General features: G+C 37.0%; 1 protein-coding gene across 1 annotated transcript; it reads right to left on the minus strand.

The window, feature by feature from the left end:
* Positions 1–1,232: 1,232 nt before the first annotated feature.
* LOC139743378 (apoptosis-inducing factor 1, mitochondrial-like) lies at positions 1,233–13,101 on the minus strand. Its single transcript, XM_071653862.1, has 13 exons — positions 12,977–13,101; positions 12,106–12,196; positions 11,560–11,644; positions 11,152–11,228; positions 9,605–9,713; positions 7,700–7,744; positions 6,755–6,817; positions 5,066–5,160; positions 4,207–4,347; positions 3,522–3,664; positions 2,845–2,998; positions 2,195–2,338; positions 1,233–1,452 (listed from the first exon to the last, which is right to left on the minus strand). The coding sequence occupies exons 1-13, from the start codon at positions 13,069–13,071 to the stop codon at positions 1,372–1,374; spliced, it is 1,323 nt and encodes a 440-aa protein (XP_071509963.1). The 5' UTR covers positions 13,072–13,101; the 3' UTR covers positions 1,233–1,371.
* Between the last annotated feature and the right edge of the window lie 5,560 nt (positions 13,102–18,661).

The following is an 18,661-nucleotide window of genomic DNA, read 5'->3' on the forward strand; positions in this document are numbered from 1 at the left end:
ACAGGCATGATTTTATTCCATAAAGCTCTGAGATATACTAGTTTTCACATCGTGAAATCAAACAAACACACAGTACACAAACCTCCAGGGAACATGAGCCAGTCTGGATTATGCCAGAGCCCTGTGAGGGGTACATGTACTCCTGGTCCACCTGCTGTACTTGCAAAAAATGACAGTCTTCTGCTCATGTTAATAGCATTGTAATGCAAAGAATACAGTCGGGTACAAGGTGAAAACACTTCTTCCTCATCATTAGACACCTTGCAAATAAGTCCTGTGACACTTTCTCAATCCAAAGTTAATTGCATATCACAATTTTCTGGGGCAAAATTGCCTCAAAATTGACTTATCCTTGTCAATGTCAGTAATATTTGAAGGCACAAAGTGGATGCTCTCACAATATTGATGGTTGCTTTGGTTCAGTATTTTACTCAACATGTCTGTCAACGTTCACATAAATATGCCTGCTGAAACTTGGTCTGATTTCAAGATTTTGCAGTCATTTCAAATCTCCTCCTGACAGTAATACATATTTCAGTCAACTTGTACAAGAAATTGATATATTCACTGAATACATCAAAATGAATTGTGCACACTAGGGCACTTTTGCATGTTGACAGTAGGTATGATGCTGTCAACTTAAAAGTAGATGAAAATTTCCCTTGCATGATGGTTAGCTCAATTAACTGAAGACAAATTCAGAGCGCATGGGGGAAAGAAAAGTTGACGTATGTGGGTTGACATCGTGCATTCTTCACACCCCACAGAAGTTATTAATATTATTTGTATTCGTCCATAATAGCATCATTACAAAAAGGTTATTTGTTGCAACTGACTGACAAATTGCCCTAACTCGACGCAAGAATTTCATTAATTTGAAGGTTATTTCTGTACTCTATTTATAATGCATGTGTGTTGTTTGCACAGTTTTGCATTACTGACAACCAGTTGAATCATTGTGCTTGGCAGATTGTACTCTGTATGTGAAATATAACTCTGCTGAATTTTTTTGTTTGTTTTTTAAATCATGTAAATTCCTTTGCCAATACACTTTGGAATACAAAATGACAGAAATAAAAATAAACAAAAAACACCCAAACTTGTACATATATCTGTTTCTTATGATGTATTCTTAGTTTGCATTTTCAATGAGTGTTCTCTCCAGGAGAAATGATGATCAGGTGGGACCTAGCACAGGAGGAAATTCAATTCTCCATGGGCATGGCCAGCACAGTATAACCTGTGGTATTTTGATTTTATAATCTATCACAGTTACCTTGAGCACAACATCCAGGGGGAGTAAGAAAGCTCTTTCACAAAAACGACATAAATTAATTGGGTGGGTTTAGTGGGGGCAGGATGAGGCAGGAATCAGCTCTCCTTCGACTGGTGGAGGTTGAAAAGTTTGGCCAGCTCGCTCACGTCCTCGTACTCCTTTCCATCCTTGATGATCTGTGGAGCAAGCAGATGATGAAGGGGATATTGTCTATTAAAACCCTTTCTCTGCCAACGAGTCAAATCTGCACAAATTTCACACACAAACCTATAGTCAGGATATAAACATGGAACACAGAGGGTTAAAGTAGCCTGATGCATGCTCAGAATGTGACAGAAGGTCACAAGATCATTTTTACTAAAAGGATAATTCCACAACAGTTTAAAATCACTCTGAAAAGAAAGACTTAAAGTTTACAAGTACAATAGTGAAATTGGATTAAAATTGGATGAAAATTAGGGAAGTTAAGAAATTGTGAAGTTATGCTAATTTTTGCCAGAGTCCTCGAACTAACAGTTGATTAAACATGAAATCGGTGAGACGATGATGTCATCACCTCACAATTTCCAATGATCATGCACACATACACAAAAAGGAGCTGGACGAAAAATAAATATTTGAATAATTTCTGCGATATAAGTGAAAACAAGATGTTATTCCTGGCTGAACGACTTCAAAATAATGATCAGACAAATAATATGAGGATGTGAATTTAATTGCTAGGAGTGCATGACTACTTAGTCTTAACTCGTGTGCGATAATATGACATACACTGCTTCCTTTCTCTTTTCTTTCAGAAATAGGTGTATGTTCTTCTGTGTATAACCTTGTATTGCTTTGGTAGCAGGGATGCCTCTCAATCTAGTCTATTTATGTGCATAATCATTGTGATTTCACCATATATGGCACGAAACCCACCTTTCTTGCTACAGGCATCTTATTGAAGATATTCCACATGACCATGCCGACGACAATCTTGTCCTTCATGTAGAACACCACCCCCTTCCCATAATCCTCTGATGCTGAGGGTGCGGCAGGTGTGGGGATGGTTGCTACAGGGGCCTGCATTTTTGTGAAAAATTGGAAGTGGATGAATTAAGGAATTTTTCACATTTGTGTGCTTGTCATTGGAGTCCTGAATTGCACAACACAGGGGAGGGACATGCCAAGATTTTCACAACTTGAAGATAGTACTGGCACTGCAGTTTCAATTGAGGCTTGCTAAATGATAAGAAACCTTCGGCTCTTTTGACAATAGGGGTGGAAAAATACCAGCAGATTTCATCACTAGGACAGAGAATAGTTACAATGTACATACACTCTCTAACAGGCTACTTTCACACAACTCAACCAACATTTCAAAATGAATTTACACAATTTTCTCTCCTGTAATGAAATGAGATATTGCCTAACATAAAAAGATTTACAATTGCGCGATAATTTTACCTGTTTATAACAAATCTAAATGTAGTTTGTACTTTTTGTGATGACATTGTAAAATCATTGAGTGGCATAGGGTCTCTTGATTTTGAAACCACAATATCCAGGATTGGTTCAAACTTTTGTACCTCCTCCGTTTCTGAACGGATGCCTTCCCCTGTTGCCTCGACGACTGCTTTGGGCGTGTCCTGCTCGGTGGCCTTGGCGAAGACACCGAATGTTGGAAGACTGGAGTCCACGACACCAATGGCTTCGTAGCCGACATCAGGGCCTAGATCACTCCTATGAGACATTGAGAGAATGAGGGAAGCAAAACCATCAAAATCTTTTCTGACAATACGTGAGCCGTTCATACCTTCGATTTAAACATCTATGTATACCAATGTAGACAAAAAATTAAAAAAAGGAGTACATTATCGCGAAGTCCTAATGTGTCAAAGGAAATCAAGAGAATCCTCAACTGAAATCAGATTTAATAACCTTTTCTGCAGATCCATAGAAACCTTAAATAAAAAGTAAGATGGAAGATAACATGATGGAAATAAGCAACTCTGAAAATGTGCTATAATGAGTATTTATTCAAGTTCTTTATAAATTTGAGATATTTAAACCAAAGATATAAATGATTACAAGAGCCATGATCATAGGACTTGCATAACTTCAAAAGTAATGCCATGGAAAACATTGTATGGGAATATCAATTTATATGAGAACAACCATCCTGTCTGCTTTTACAGTTTCTACTGAAACCACATCATTTTCAATATCAACATTCATCCTCAAGCAGAAGAAGAGAAAGGCTTACCAGAACATGGACTGGTGCCAGTAGGGCTTGGCCGCTCCGGTCATGTTCTCTCCGGCCAGCCGACCACTGACCACTGCATGGTCATGATGCTCCACGCGACGTCGGCCAAGCTTGATGTCATAGAAACACGATGCATCTCCGGCCTAACAAAATCCAGGAAGAACACTGTTTTCTTAGGGCATGACACATACGTACCCTTGCACATAATTTTCATGTATATATCTTTCCTAGTATTGTCCCTTTTAATTCAGCACTAAAAAAACAACAACATAGAATCATGGAAATCATAATTGTGCACTATTATCAATTTCATCATTGTATTTTGGTTCCTTCACACACCTTGACAGGCTCAATTCAGACATAAAACATACACATATATTTACTCTTATATAAACATTTGTGCATCTACTTCATCAAAACTTGAATCCAATTTTCTTACATCTATCCTGTATTTATGCTTGGTAAATAGATAAACAGCTTACAGCATGACAAGTGAATTGAAAAATCATTAGGGTCAATTTCAATGGACCCAAGCCATTCTACTGCCACATGTACGTGAAGGACTTCAGCATGTCTGTGGACTAGTTATCTGTGTACCACAGTGACATCACTCAGATATTTAGCCAGCCTATGAGAAGATGCTGAGACAAGGTACCTCCCAGAGAAGAATGAGTTTGCTTCTTACCACCCACACGTCCCTGCGAGCCTCGAGCTCGGCGTTGACCCTGTAGCCTCCGAACTGGTCGTCAACTTCCAAGCCTGAGCTGGCTGCTAGGTCCACGTTGGGTTCCAGACCCACTGCAACCACCACATGATCAGCATGGACCTAAGACAAGAGAGAACATGCAACAACAGTCCGCATCTAAGCTTGAATTTAAGCAGCCAAACTGCCTTGATATTTCATGGACATACATATTCAATCTCTCTCTTTCACTGTTTGACTGTGTCTCAAGAAATCAAGAAAGTGAGATATACAGTGTGAGTTTATCTCTCTCTTTTTTCTATCTTCACTTGGTTATTCACATACAATGATTTAACTCTGCACAGTTATTTTGATGGTAAAGCGATTGCTCTGCCATTTGAATTCTGCATCAGGATTAGCATGCAATAAGGCATAGTACAAAAAGTCATGCATTCCCAAACATTTGCAACCTTTCATCAGCTCATATCTATACAAAAAGCTTAAGGGGTCATGGCCATCTAGGTCTAAGCCGATGATTAACAAATTTAACTGACTCGATATATTTTATAAGCACATATTCATTTCCAAGGAGACACTTGCATTTCGGCACAATCTCCCTTACACAGGGATTTCAGCCTTGTAAACAGCACTATAGTATTCCCAGGGCTGAAATGCCAGTGTTTTGGTGGGAAATAGTATTCTTACCCCTCCTTCAATAACAATGTGTAGTAATACAATAATGAAACAGTATTTTCCATGAAACCTGCAGTAGTTTTGGCAAAATAAGTACAAACACTGCCAAAAACGAAAGAAAAAGAAAGAAAGTAACAGTTGGCCTCTCTGGGCGCATTATTTCTCTTACCGTGTCCTTGTTGTCAAACGTGAGAGCCACCTGCTGAGCATCGCTGTCAAATGACACAGACTTCAGCAATCTGTCTGGGCACACCTGAACTCCCTCTGTATCAAAAAAATTAATGTCACAGCGAAAACAAAAATAAACAATGAGAACGCTTTCATGGAAAATTATCTCACTTTGGATTGAAAGAGCTGATGATACAGTTTCGGTTGAGATGGGGCTTAGGTTTCCAACGTTTTTTGACGATGATTTTTTGAGGTAGTGAGAAACCTCTAATGAAATATGAAAGAGCATACAATTTTCAGAGAATTCAGAGAGTTTATTCGATGAAAATTTGTTTTGAAAGGGCTGAGATATCAAATAACAATGCCATTGTGATAAAGAGTGTGACCCACCTTTTATTAGGATTGCTTTGTTTACTTTTTTGTTGTTGATATCTCAGCCATTTTAAGCCCAATTTTCATCAAACACACCTTGAATTCCTCTGAGAATTTTATGCTCTTAAAATTTCATAAAGTGCTCTCTAGGTACTATGCAAAACAACAAACAAACAAACAAACAAACAAAACCCCAAAACAAAATAAAATCTGAATCCCCACCTCAGCCAATACTTTACCATCCCTTTCATGTTTTCTCTCCAATCACATTAACTATACATTATTGCAATACATACAAGTCAATAAAATGGAAATGCCATGTTTAGCCAACAAAATGGTAAGATTAACAGGGGAGGGCAGTTTACTGCAGGAGGTAAGTTATGTCGACGTCACGAATCAAATCAAAACACTTTGGCCTTAAACATTTGGACTGGAGATAAAACACTGAAGTTCTTATTTTAGTACAAATATCAAATATTGTGATCTTCAAGTCAAGTCACCCTACACTACAGTCTTCCTTGGCCTCAATGTCTGTGACTTTATCATGCTAATGTGTTAATGGGTGTAGACACATATATATGTATACAATTATATGACCGTGCATCACAAAACAAAAGATTGCACACTCCATTTTACATGAGGACTAAAAACAAGTGAAAAGGGTCAACCTAGTTAATCTTTAGGTTTTTACACTTTCTAAAAGAGCAATTCCTCTTCTACAGAATTGTAAATTTTTGTATCATAAAACCAATGGGATATTGTGTTTTTCAAGAACAGTAGAATGGTGTAATTAGGTTTTTCAAAGGGGTCCCTTATCATTTCTTAAATTAACTTAATGCACTCTTCACTCTCAACTCTAGTAACTTTTGTAATGAGGATGCCACTGCTTTGAATGTTAGTATTAGTCATGTATAGAATGTACTTCTAGAGTGTGCAAAAGTTCATAATCCCTTCATTGTGGTAGCTACAGAGTTTTACATCCTGGTTTTTTTGTTTTGTTTTGTTTTGTTTTGTTTGTTTTTTTAATGTCCCATTCATTGCACAGAGCACAGCTTGGTGAGATTAAGCACTTGATTATACCCCAAATTTCACATCCTCTTTTCTCAGTAAACGTATTTCCAGAGTGTGTACTTCCTATCCATTATTTAGATGGGTTAGGAAAGTTCCTTTGTATTGATTATTTTAAAGTTTAGAGTCTGCCCTTTCAGAATCTGCCCTTAACTATTAAAATCCATGCCTGGCGACTTTTTGTTGTTTTTGTGATGCAGGGTTACATAATACACATTCAGACTTAGCAAAAATCATAAACTTCACTCACCATTTGACACCTTCTCTGTTGTCCATTTACTGAGGTAGTCTGGAAGCACCCTTCCCATGTTTCCTTTTGTATGAGAGGCAAAAAGGTGTAAGAGCCTGTTTGAAAATGTGGTTGTTAACCGATAATTCAAATAACTGTGAGACTTTATGGACTGAACTGCATGGCAATGTTTAAACAGATGAAAAAAATCTGGTGCATTCAAAATTTCTAAGAGTTATTCTGTTCACTGTAAAAATTATTTATGAACACAAATGACCACAGATATATCAAACTGTAACACTTATGCTAACAGTATCATCTTATCTATGAACAAATATCAGCATGGTAAAATTAGAAATTCATATATTTTTACCATCACCAGGATGTTCTTTGTACTATATCTTTAAATGATAACTGAGATACTGGTAGGACAAAGTATCACGCAGTTCTGATATCTTAAACTGGCACCATCGCTAATCAGTGCCTTTAATACTAAAAACGACAAACCACGATAAGCACTCATATTTCCCCTCTACCGAGAAATTCTTGCCCACTGTGGTAACTCCTACTCCACTTTCCTCATGGTCTCTCAAGTGATAGTCTATCATATATGGGAAGTAGTTTCAAGGAGATGGATGGTACATCCTGGTTTACTTTCCCACAAACCTACGAGTATTAATTTCAAAATGGCAAATCCACATGAAAAAGAAAAGCACAGAATATGGTGGACCAAATAGGAAAAGGGAATGATAACCTTCCCTCATTTTGAAATCATACGATACTTATAAAACAAAAGTAAATATGCATTTTTCATCTGTACTCAACAGTTCGTACACAATACACAGTTCTGCCATGTTCATTTTCAATGCATACATTCAGAATTCAGGCATTTAAATGTCAAATGATGAGTAACAGAAAGGAATACATCAACTACAGTATGTACAGAGTGACATTAATCAACTTTACCTGACTCTGGGAAAAACTGCATCACTTTCATTCCTGTTTCTCGGCCTGTATAAGGACAAAATCATGAAATGTAATACTTAATCTGATCACCACAATGACTGAATAGTTTGTGCTGAGGAGGTTGTGATACTCAACTAGACTCGTGAATATATATTTTCAGAAAATAAAGATATTACATTAGGTACAAAAACTCTCTCATTCGCAGAATCATGACCTGATTAAGTTCAATGAAATATGTCCAATGTTTTTAAATGAAATGATTGGATAAAAGTTGCCACATTGACAGTATCACATTCAGGAAAAGCATAACTTTTTTTATAATCCTTCTTCTTGCTTGCAATATCATTTGCAATGACCACTTGGTAGATTTGACTGAGGAATATTTTGCCGAATGGTGGTGTCATATACATTGAATTCTATAAGCATAGTGTAATTTAAGTGATAACTACTAAAACGACAATGTTAAGATTGGAGCAACATTGATTGGGCGCAGTAGATGGCCATATTTCAAATTCAGCTGTTTGTAACTGTTTTGTATAAACAGACAGTGTACTCTAAGTGGCATCTAATTAAGTATATGACGAAGACAGTAATTAAATCCATACTCAGATCACAGGGTGATTCTTCTATGCAAGTCGCATCAATGTTCCCTAAATATTAGATCTAGAGGACATCTTCAGAATTCCATCAGAAATGAAGATGAAAAGGAAATTTCATGTTCCAACACATAACCATCAGCCCTCCGTTGTCACACAGTTTACTCATCTGAGGTTCCCTTTCCCCATCCCCAGCACGAAAATTCACACAAAGATAGCTACTTCCCATGAAATTTGTTGCACTGATGCAGTCTGGATACCAGTTTTATGCTCCTTTAACTCTTTAGCAATTAAAGATTTTGTAAATAATGGCCTATGGTTCACTGGAATGTACAGCAATTTTCCTCTTATTTCGACAGTTTTCTAAATGATGTAAAATAGCTCACTGCATGTTATTTTTGTGTATTGTATGATGTGTTTATTTGAAAGCCTATTAAGACTTTACCACAAGAATGGTGTGTCATAAGCCCTTTTTACACTTGTGTTTCTTAACCCTGGACTTTCCCTGACCCAGGACTATCGTTAACCCGTACCAATTTTTTCAGCTTTTTACACTGGCCAATTAGTCCCGTACTATCTCTTGTCCGGGGCTAAGGAGAAAACTGACCTTTTTACACTCGTATTTCTTAGCCCCAGACTTTCCAAACCACATGAATATTCATGATTACGCTGTGTACTGTATACGTACACGCACGCACCGGCAGCACTTGATTACCTCGTTTCTGATTGGTCAGTGAGGGTCGGACTTCGTCTCCGTCGCTTAGCCCAGGATTATTTTTTCGTTCTGTTTACACTCACTTGCTTGGCACCGCAACTGCGGTGCTAACCCTGCTATTTTGCAGGGCCAGATAGTAACGGACTATCGGTGGGGCTAGCCCACTTTGGCAAAAACGAGTGTAAACAGAAAGTGGGCTAAGGATAGTCCCGTACCAACGGTGAGGCTAAGGCCCCCCCCCCCCCCCCCCCCCCTTAGCCCCACCGTTGGTACGGGACTAAGCAAAAATTTACAAGTGTAAAAAGCCCTATAGAAGTAATTCTACCTTACTTTTGTTGACCTTTGACCTCTTTCAAATCACATAATTATATATTCTATAGGATGATTTTAAAAATGGTAAAGAATAAACCCCCGCCCCCCCCCCCCCCAAAAAAAAAAAAATAAATAAAAAAAAAAAAAATAAATAAATAAATGAAATAAAATAAAATAAAAATGGATGGATGGACAGTTTCGGGCGTTTTAGGGAGTAATAAGATGGGCGATTTGGGGCATTTCAGTGACTAATGGGTTAAAGGGCCTTCGTCCTTCCCTTACCTCTCTTGCCCAGAGCACAGGCCAGCTCACTGCCCAGGAAACCTCCCCCAATGATGGCTACTGACTTGGCATCCCTGGTCGCTTTCTCTAGAGCCCTAAAATCTGCAATCTGTATTTGATAAAGACGATGGAAACAAACATAAGAATTGCAACAAACTTAGAACAACATAAATAATAAGAATAATCATACTACTACTACTACTACTACTAGTACTACTACTACTACTACTATTACTACTACTACTACTACTACTACTACATACTACTTTTACTACCATAACCACCACTACTACTACTACTACTACTACTAATTAGAAAAAAATAAGGACAATGATAATAATAATGATGGGACTTGCTTCACACTTTGATCAATACCACATCCAGATAACATACAAGGCATCACATTCAATTCACAAAGGTAGGCTACACTGTACATCATTTTCACTTATCTATGACCCATGAAGAAGTAACACAACAACTCACAAAACAATACAGTTTTAATGTGTGTACAACAACAAAAACATCACTATTGAATGGCTGACCTTGTAAAGCCTTTAATAACCAACCAAACATCCTTCTATTGTAAGTGATTTCACAGCATTTTTTGTACTTTGTTTAGTAGCTTTTAGTTCTTTTATAAAATCTGCGTTTTCAATTCATGAAACCAGGAAAACATAATTTGAACTACCAGGAATTCAATGTTAGGCCTTGTGAGTAATTTGTAAACATATTCTTCAAAACAACTGTCAGAATAAAATCAGGACACTTTGCCTCGGAATGACATGTACCGTATACAAATATGAACTTCTGGAAAAACCATCAACTGCTTCTCTGTCACAGCGAGAGGAAAATAATAAATTTATTCCAGGAAATTCAGTTCAATGATTTATATCAGTTGTAACCACTGAATTTCATGTAAAATCACACATAGTGTAATCTAGGCTACACTGATATCAATTGAATCTTAGAGATTAATGAGCTCTGCTGGTTTCATAATATTTATTACAATTGCTATTGTTGATATTATCAACATTATCAGTATAGTTACTACTATCATTATCAGTAGAGTTTTTTTATTACACATTTGCCCTTCAGCAAAGGTACTTTGTCCACATTGCTGCTCTCCACCCAGGAGTATAAATGGGTACCCGGTAGGATGAGAATGTTTATGTTCATTAATCACCATGTGCACGCCTGTAAAATGGCGACTGGCTGAAATGCTCCCAAGGGAGTGGAGAGCAAGCACTATCAGAGCTTATTGGAAATAAAGTATCCAGTGACCAGGGTGATAATAGCCTGTAAAGCACATTGAAATTCTTAACAAGTCTGTCTTGATATGCGCTACACACACACACACACAAATTATTATTATCTATTATTAGGTATTATTTTGATTCTTATTACTATTATGATCATATTCACCATAATTATCACTGCAAAGGTGTGTGTGTGGGGGGGGGGGAGGGGTTGTTGTTGCAAGAATCAACAGTGAGCTTTGACCATGTAACAGTTAAAGGGAAAATAGAGTGATCTACACGCATACTCACATTTCTGAAAAGAGTCGTTCTATCCTGCACTTCAGGTCCCGCCTTCTCGATTGATCTCAGATTCCTCGGAATGCCACCTGACGTGGGATGAAAGCAGTGAGAATTGATCAGATTATGATCATTTCGCTTCATAAAAACACTCATCAGGTACTCTCTAGACTTTTAAAGATTGGTTGCATAGCTAATGGATCCCCAGCGGTTATTCCATCTTTGACAAGAAAGCGATGCAATTAAATATAATCTCAATCCTAGTTATCTTGCATAACTGGCCATTTGGTGGGAAAAAAAAGAGAGAAAGATATGTGATGCCTACTAGCTTGAGAACTTTGTCTTTAATGAAACCATGAGATTCTGTCTATACGCTAAATCTTTCATATGACTAGACATGTGAACAGAAGATCATCAAACCTGTCGCAATCAGACACTTGTCGTACGTGATCACAGTTCCATCTTCTAGCGTGGCCTTCTTCTTCTGAACATTGAGGGAGGTGACCTAGTACGGTACAAAAAAAAAAAACACACTTTAAAAATAACATAATCAACTCCATCATCAAATCACAATAACCGATCAAAAGACATGTGTTACACAAACTACATATTTGTGCTTTAGAAAGCCTCAACATTATGTTTTGTTTGGATCTGTTTTTGTTTATATATTGCTTTGGTCATACATTGCACGACTGTATATTGTACTTTCATTAGTAATCACATGACAATTTCATGAGCATTTACAATGAACAAATACATTGTTATACTTTACATACAATGCTATTTAAGACCTGGTGACTGATCAAAAAAAAATGCATCTTTTAATACACCCTGAATTAACTCAAAACACTCCATAAGAGTGAAGTGAAATTAGATTTGGCTCCCATAACACAAAGAACCAGTGTGAAGTGAGCACCTGTATGCCTCATAGAATGTCTGGTATATGACAAACTTTTTGAGACTGACCTTGTATCCCTGCAGTATAGCCACGCCTCCATTCTCCTTTGCTGGAAGTTCTCCAGGCTTGCAGTAAAAGGCATCAGGCTCAAAGAAAATACTGAAACAAAATTGACAAAGGTGTGTGAGAGAAACATATGAAAAGCAGAGATATTAATGAACAAAGCAAGAGCTGGCATAAACATACATACATTGCAAATTGCACAAGATTATTAAAATAATACACTGTAGTATTACTTTAATACGTTGAGTGACCTTCCATGGGAATAGCTTGAAGAAAGGAAAAGTTTGATGGCTCCCTTTAAGTTTAGCACTGTGATTATATGTAGTGTCACCTTGCCTACTTGCTGTGTGGGAATCACCATTCTCTGAAAACTTTTTTTTTTTTGTAAAGTCTTTTGAGCATGGTTCCATACTACCTATTAAAACCATAGCTATCAAGGGTGTATACACTAGATATTTCTTGCACAAAATGTGTTGCACTTCCAGACTTTTAAGACAATTTCATGAGTGGTTACACTTGTATCACTTGTGTTCAAGTATGACTGTGACAGAATAAGACATAAAAGTATTGTTCCTTTGCAGAAAGCAAACTTTGATTGCCCACTCACCTTGCAGACAATAATCTTATACACCTGAGTTGTGTAAGAAGAGGCAATGTTTTCCCAAAATGCTGTTTTTGCCAGTATCAGTTGACTAACAAGTGAAAAAAAGTAGAACTGGGTGCATATATTCAGTCTCTGAGATTTAATCCAATTTCAAGCATATTGTCATCTTCATCTTTTAATCAATTTGACTGATGGATATGTACCAGAGAGAAATAGCTTGTGCGGTGATAATGACCATATCTAGGAAGGAAACCGATGTGGGTATTATCTACCTCTTCTCCTTGCCATTCCACTGCTTGAATTTGAGTTTCTCCACGGCAACCGCATCATCGCTAAACCAGAGCTCCTTGGAGAGAGGGGGCCTCATGTATGGCAGGGCATCCTCCTGGCCTACTACCAGTACCTGGAGGGGTCAGTTTTTATGAATCAGTTATATGAATGCATCAGTTTTTGTGAATCAGTTATATGAATGCATCAAGGCTCTTGTAATCTTGTCAGCATAACAAATATCCAAAAGGAAAAAAACAAACAAACAAAGAACACATCAAGCTTCACCCTCACATTGTGATGTGAAAGCTCATATATGGACACTGCACTGGTCAAAACTGGTCATATGAAGGCAAGTTCATTCATTTGACAGCGGCGGCACTTTCATATATTAATCTTCAGCGACAGGAAAAAACGAAAAGGCAAGAAGAAAAGCAGCTGGATGTCTTATATGTATGTATTCCAAAACTGAATTGTCTGAGATGGCACATCTTGCCAAAACCAACAACTCATTTCTGATGGAGTTAGGAGAAGATTTCACACCTTGGCTTTAGGATCATTGGCCCTGATGGACCTCAGGGCTGCAAAGGAGGCTGTCCCAGCTCCAATCAGGAGGTACGGGGCGTGCTCGGGGATCGCTGGTTGGGCGGCAACAACTGGAAAATAAAAATTACAAATATGAATGGCGATAATGATGGTAATGACAAGATACAGGTACAGTCAAACCTGTCTATAGTGGCCACCCAGGGAAGGCAAAAAAGTGGCCATTATAGACAGGTGGCCACTGCAGACAGGTTCTTCAACAGGCTTTTTCTCTTGGAGGGAATTGTTTTTAGTCGTCTTATACAGAAGATGGCCACGATAGACAGGTGGTCACTAGTACAGGTTTGACTGTAGTAATGATTGTGATCTTGTCAATGATAATGACAACACTACTGATGATAATGATGATGAGAAAGCTGATGCTGCTGCTGCATCTGATGATGACAATGAATATACCAGTAAATAATTCTAGTGGTACCACAATGCAGTGACCATAATGATTACTCAGTCAGTCTCAGCACAAGGTTTGGCAGTAAGAATATTACTTTCAAATATGGCAAACTTGGAATACAAATTCTGTGTATCATGCCCTCTACTGAACTCTGATGAATATAAGGACATGCTATTTGTATTATTCTATATGATAAATTCTATACAGAAATACTCTCATCAACCAAAATTATAAAAAGGTGAAATTCACTGAAACCCGCCAGACATGAAATATTAAATCTTGTGAAAGTATCTGCATAATTTGAGCAGCATGGGTGCATGTAACGTTTCATTGATACTGTTCCTAGTGGCTTTTGGCACTTGGGACATCTGTGTGTTTATCATGTCAGTCATTTAGTCACAGTGAACCTTAACGAATGAGGATTAACCCGTTGGGGACAAGTCCCAAGTACCGTATACTCGGGCAAGCGTCTCTGGGAAATGTGTGTTATAGCTAAATCAACTCGTTGAGGACAAGTCCCAAGATACTCGGGCAAGCGTCTATGGGAAATGCGTGTTAAAGCTAGATCAACTCGTTGAGGACAAGTCCCAAGTATACTAGGGCAAGCGTCTATGGGAAATGCGTGTTTTAGCTAAAATCAAACTGTCCTCAACGGGTTAAGCAGATGACTTCTTGGCCAGATAGCACAAAGTATCAGGTGACAAGCCATGTGACACTTGGTGAAAATGTTTGTGTGTTTGATTTCAATGACAAATGACTTGACAAGATAGTGAATATCTATCTCGTTATCATGCCTTGAAACACGGTTTTTTTCTGTTTGTTTATTTGGCGTGTGTGCGTGTGTGTACGTGTGTGTGAGCATGTGTGTGTGGTCATCTAGTAATACAGAACAGAGATTATACATTGTATTTCATAAACTAAAACAGATCATATCAATAAAATACTCTTGGTGTTTGTAATTGTAATGTGTTTATCTGCTCTTGCTATAATCATGAAATATCAGGATAGTGGTTGGACTGAATGCCCCCTTACAATCAAGACAGACAGACCTTCAGACAGACATAAAATGCCGAAACATATCCCTGGATTACAGAACAGTTCCAAGAATCAAAGCATCTCTTTGCAGTTTGTCACAGTCAAGTTTGGAGATAATAACAATAATGATGCTGATAATAACAATAATAATAACAATAATAATAATAATAATAATAACAATAACAATGATAATAATAATAATAATAATAATAATAATAATAATAATAATAATAATAATAATAATAATAATGATAATAATAATAATAATAATAATAATAACAATAATAATGATAATAATAATAATAATAATAATAATAATAATAATAATAATAATAATAATAATAATAATAATAATAATAATAATAATAAAATGATAATAGTGATAATAATATGATAACAATGATACTGAAATAATAATAATACAGTAGTAGTAGCAGTAGTAGTAGCTGTAGTAGTAGTAGTGATAATAATGACAATAATAATAATAACAGCAACAAAATCATCACAGATCACGTTTTAAACCACGTTTCTACTGCATCACAGCTTGGTGCATCACTTTTTGGCACGAAAATATGTGACCCGTAACCACATGATGTTATCCTTGAGGTGTTCTTCCTACTAATAATCTTTTGCCGATAGGAAGAGGTTTTTTTCAGCATCGCAGACTGCTTTCTTCCTTGAAAATGGTTTCGGCGGATGTTCATCCCCTTGAACGTATGGTTACTGTCTGTCTTTGTTTGGCACTATCTCCATCTGTGATTGCTTTTCATCTGGTAGATCCACATGTCTTCATACCAACACACACACACACACACACACACACATCAATACTGCATCATCTCTCAACGTCTTAATTTTTTTTCTCTTCAATTCTTTCACTCACAGTCCTTTGGAATGGCCTGTGGAGGCTGACAGACGACACGTTCCATCACTCTTTATTTCTAGTTTGTCAAAATTTTATTCGGATAGGTATATTCTACCTTCATCTCTTAACAGTTCATGTCCTTTCTCTTTTTTTTTTCCCCCTCATGATTCCAGCACAGTAGAATATCTTCTTCTATATTGGCATGAGATATACACACATACATCATCCTCAGACATTGGGAAAAAAATGAAGCACCTCAAGCATATTACAACTTTTGACAGATAACCTGTACTCATGATAGAGCATTTTAATGACTGATGAAAAAAAAAATCAAATTTGTCACCAGTACTAGTTATTAGCATGATCAGGTACAATATTAGTGGGTGACTACCAACACATACACACTTTGGCCATACTTTGTAAGAAATTGCCAATACACAACGTGTAACCCTGTAAACTCTGGATAACCCGGACCAAGGCAACGTAGCTTCCGAAGAGATAACAAGGTGTCTGACAAGGATGTTATTGATGAACAGACGACAAAACAACCCAAGGGACAGATAAGATGGGTATCAAGATCAGACAAGAAAACAAGCAACAGATAATACTGATTGATAAAAACTTCCAGTTATCTAAAAAGCATGTCCTTTTTTATGCAAGAATGGATGGATGGATGGTGGAAATAGACTGATCAAATTAATGATAAAGATTCTGCAAATTTCAAAGAAAAAAAAGGGAGGGAATGTGGGAAGAAGTGGGGAGGAATCAAATATTGAGGGACAAGGGTGAAAGTACTTGTGTGTGTGCATGTATACATGTAGTGTGTTTCAGAGTATACACATACTTGAGGACAAGAATTCTTCTGAAAGTGCATGCACTGTGTACCTCCCACGTAACTTGGAAAAGCATATTTTCATTTGCGAGAATGTGGTCGAGGCTGTGGTTTTGACACTTGCTATTCTACATGAGTCTTAAACTATTGCACCACTTGTAGAGAATGAATATTTTTACCTCACACACTAACATTAAAGCTAACATCATCTCTCCAACTCTATTTATTACTCGATTAGGCATAAAACTTCATGCTAGGCATAATAGAAAATAGACACAGAATATTCTCTTTCTGCTTATTAACTACCATACTATCTTAACTCAAATATCAAAATATTTGTCAAACCAAGGAGATACTAAGGCGAGCAAGGCCACGAAAATATCATCACATTTATCAAAATTTATATTACTGATATTTCTCTCTTTACACATTCAATAAGGCACTTGAATTAAATCTGTGTGAAAATGGATACTGGTACCGGGTGAGCATATCATGCGAATATATCATGCTGAAATATTACTCTCTGTAATGTAACTCAAATATACAATGTAACTGGTATATGCCTTCCATTGAAACCAGGAGAAGTTTCTGTTGAGAAAGATTTTGTGTCATTCTAGTTGTGCTATGTGAAAAAAAAAAATCCAATCTGCATAAAGCTGTAGATCTTTACCAGATCAGCTTACCTTGCACATCTTTAACTTTTAAAGAAGCATCAAACATACTGTTTATAGTTCTATGTCACAGGCCCATGCAAACAAACAATGGTTGTCTGTCAAACAGAAGATGAACATCTCTCCTACTAAACTGAGATAAAAACATATTAGTTTCGCTCAGCGAAAGTTACAACTGCAAACCTGTTTGCGATGAACAAAGTTCTACACTGTATAAAATGGGATAGGAATTTAATCAGTACTTCCATCTTTATAGTTTGATACATGGCATCTATCTTACACTAACCGCTCTTATTAGTCATTATTCTGGTATACACAAATAGTACATGTATGATAGAATTTTCCATCAACCCTGTATGTGATTGATTAGGTATCTTCAATGCACTTTGAAGGACAACTTTATCTATTAACGATACATTGAGCAAGTTTACATTATTCATAGAAAATGTAGGTCAGTGTTCATAATCAATATTGATTACATTCGCAGTTTCAAAGACTTATCTTAAACCAATGCATCCCTAAAATAAGAAATCAACCCTAAGTGCATCAATTCTGTTGTCAACAAAACAGACCAATATCAAACACAAACAGAAAAACAAACAAACAAACGAATGGACAAAAGACATACCCTGACTGATTTAGCCCACTTTCCCAGTTGTTGACTGTACTTCAGTATGGTGTTTTTGTATACCTTCAAACACTTTGCCTTTAAATGATGCAGGATATTCACATCATGCGACTGGAAATACCACTGGCTCTAACTGAACGTACAGAAATACTAAAAAGAAACTGTCACATTTCTGTTACTACACTGTAACCAACACTTTAATGTGTGTTTTAATAAAGATGCGTATACCTGTAAATCAATCAAGAAGATGTGTATTCATTAACAAGACTGATATAGTCACACACTTAAGAGAGGAAGCACTGCAGTGCTTTCTGTTTTCATAGAAAATAACATCCAATGACAGAGTACTAATTACTAGACTCGCACATCTAGAGCTGCTATTTTCGGACATTTATGGTGTCATAGCCATTTCCTGGTTTTCCAACATCTACACTCTGGCAGGAGAACCCTGTTTTGTGTGTGTCCCTTAAAATTGCCTTCAAATTACAGCTGGAAATCAACGGTGGCACTTGGCATAAAAATGATAAGTTTAATGCTCAGGTACATACATGTATCACCTCCATTTTGCATCTTTATATTGACAAAATGAAAGAATACCTTGACTCTCAAGTTATTATTGTAAAATTCAATGGGCATCTTACAGTTTCTATGAGGTAGAGAGAGGC

The sequence above is a fragment of the Diadema antillarum genome, unplaced genomic scaffold (genome assembly GCF_040938485.1).
Source record: "Diadema antillarum isolate AM-2024a unplaced genomic scaffold, OU_Dant_1.0 seq00001076_RagTag, whole genome shotgun sequence".
In the NCBI taxonomy this organism is placed as follows: domain Eukaryota; kingdom Metazoa; phylum Echinodermata; class Echinoidea; order Diadematoida; family Diadematidae; genus Diadema; species Diadema antillarum.

What these genes read in the sequence shown, in the direction of transcription:
- LOC139743378 (XM_071653862.1), bottom strand. Translation starts at nt 13,071, where the DNA reads ATGAGGCCCCCTCTCTCCAAGGAGCTCTGGTTTAGCGATGATGCGGTT. An exon ending in CTATACTGCAGGGATACAAG is followed by an intron (nt 11,645 to 12,105) that starts GTCAGTCTCAAA and finishes GTACCGTACTAG; the next exon opens with GTCACCTCCCTCAATGTTCA. An exon ending in CAAGTGTCTGATTGCGACAG is followed by an intron (nt 11,229 to 11,559) that starts GTTTGATGATCT and finishes ATCCCACGTCAG; the next exon opens with GTGGCATTCCGAGGAATCTG.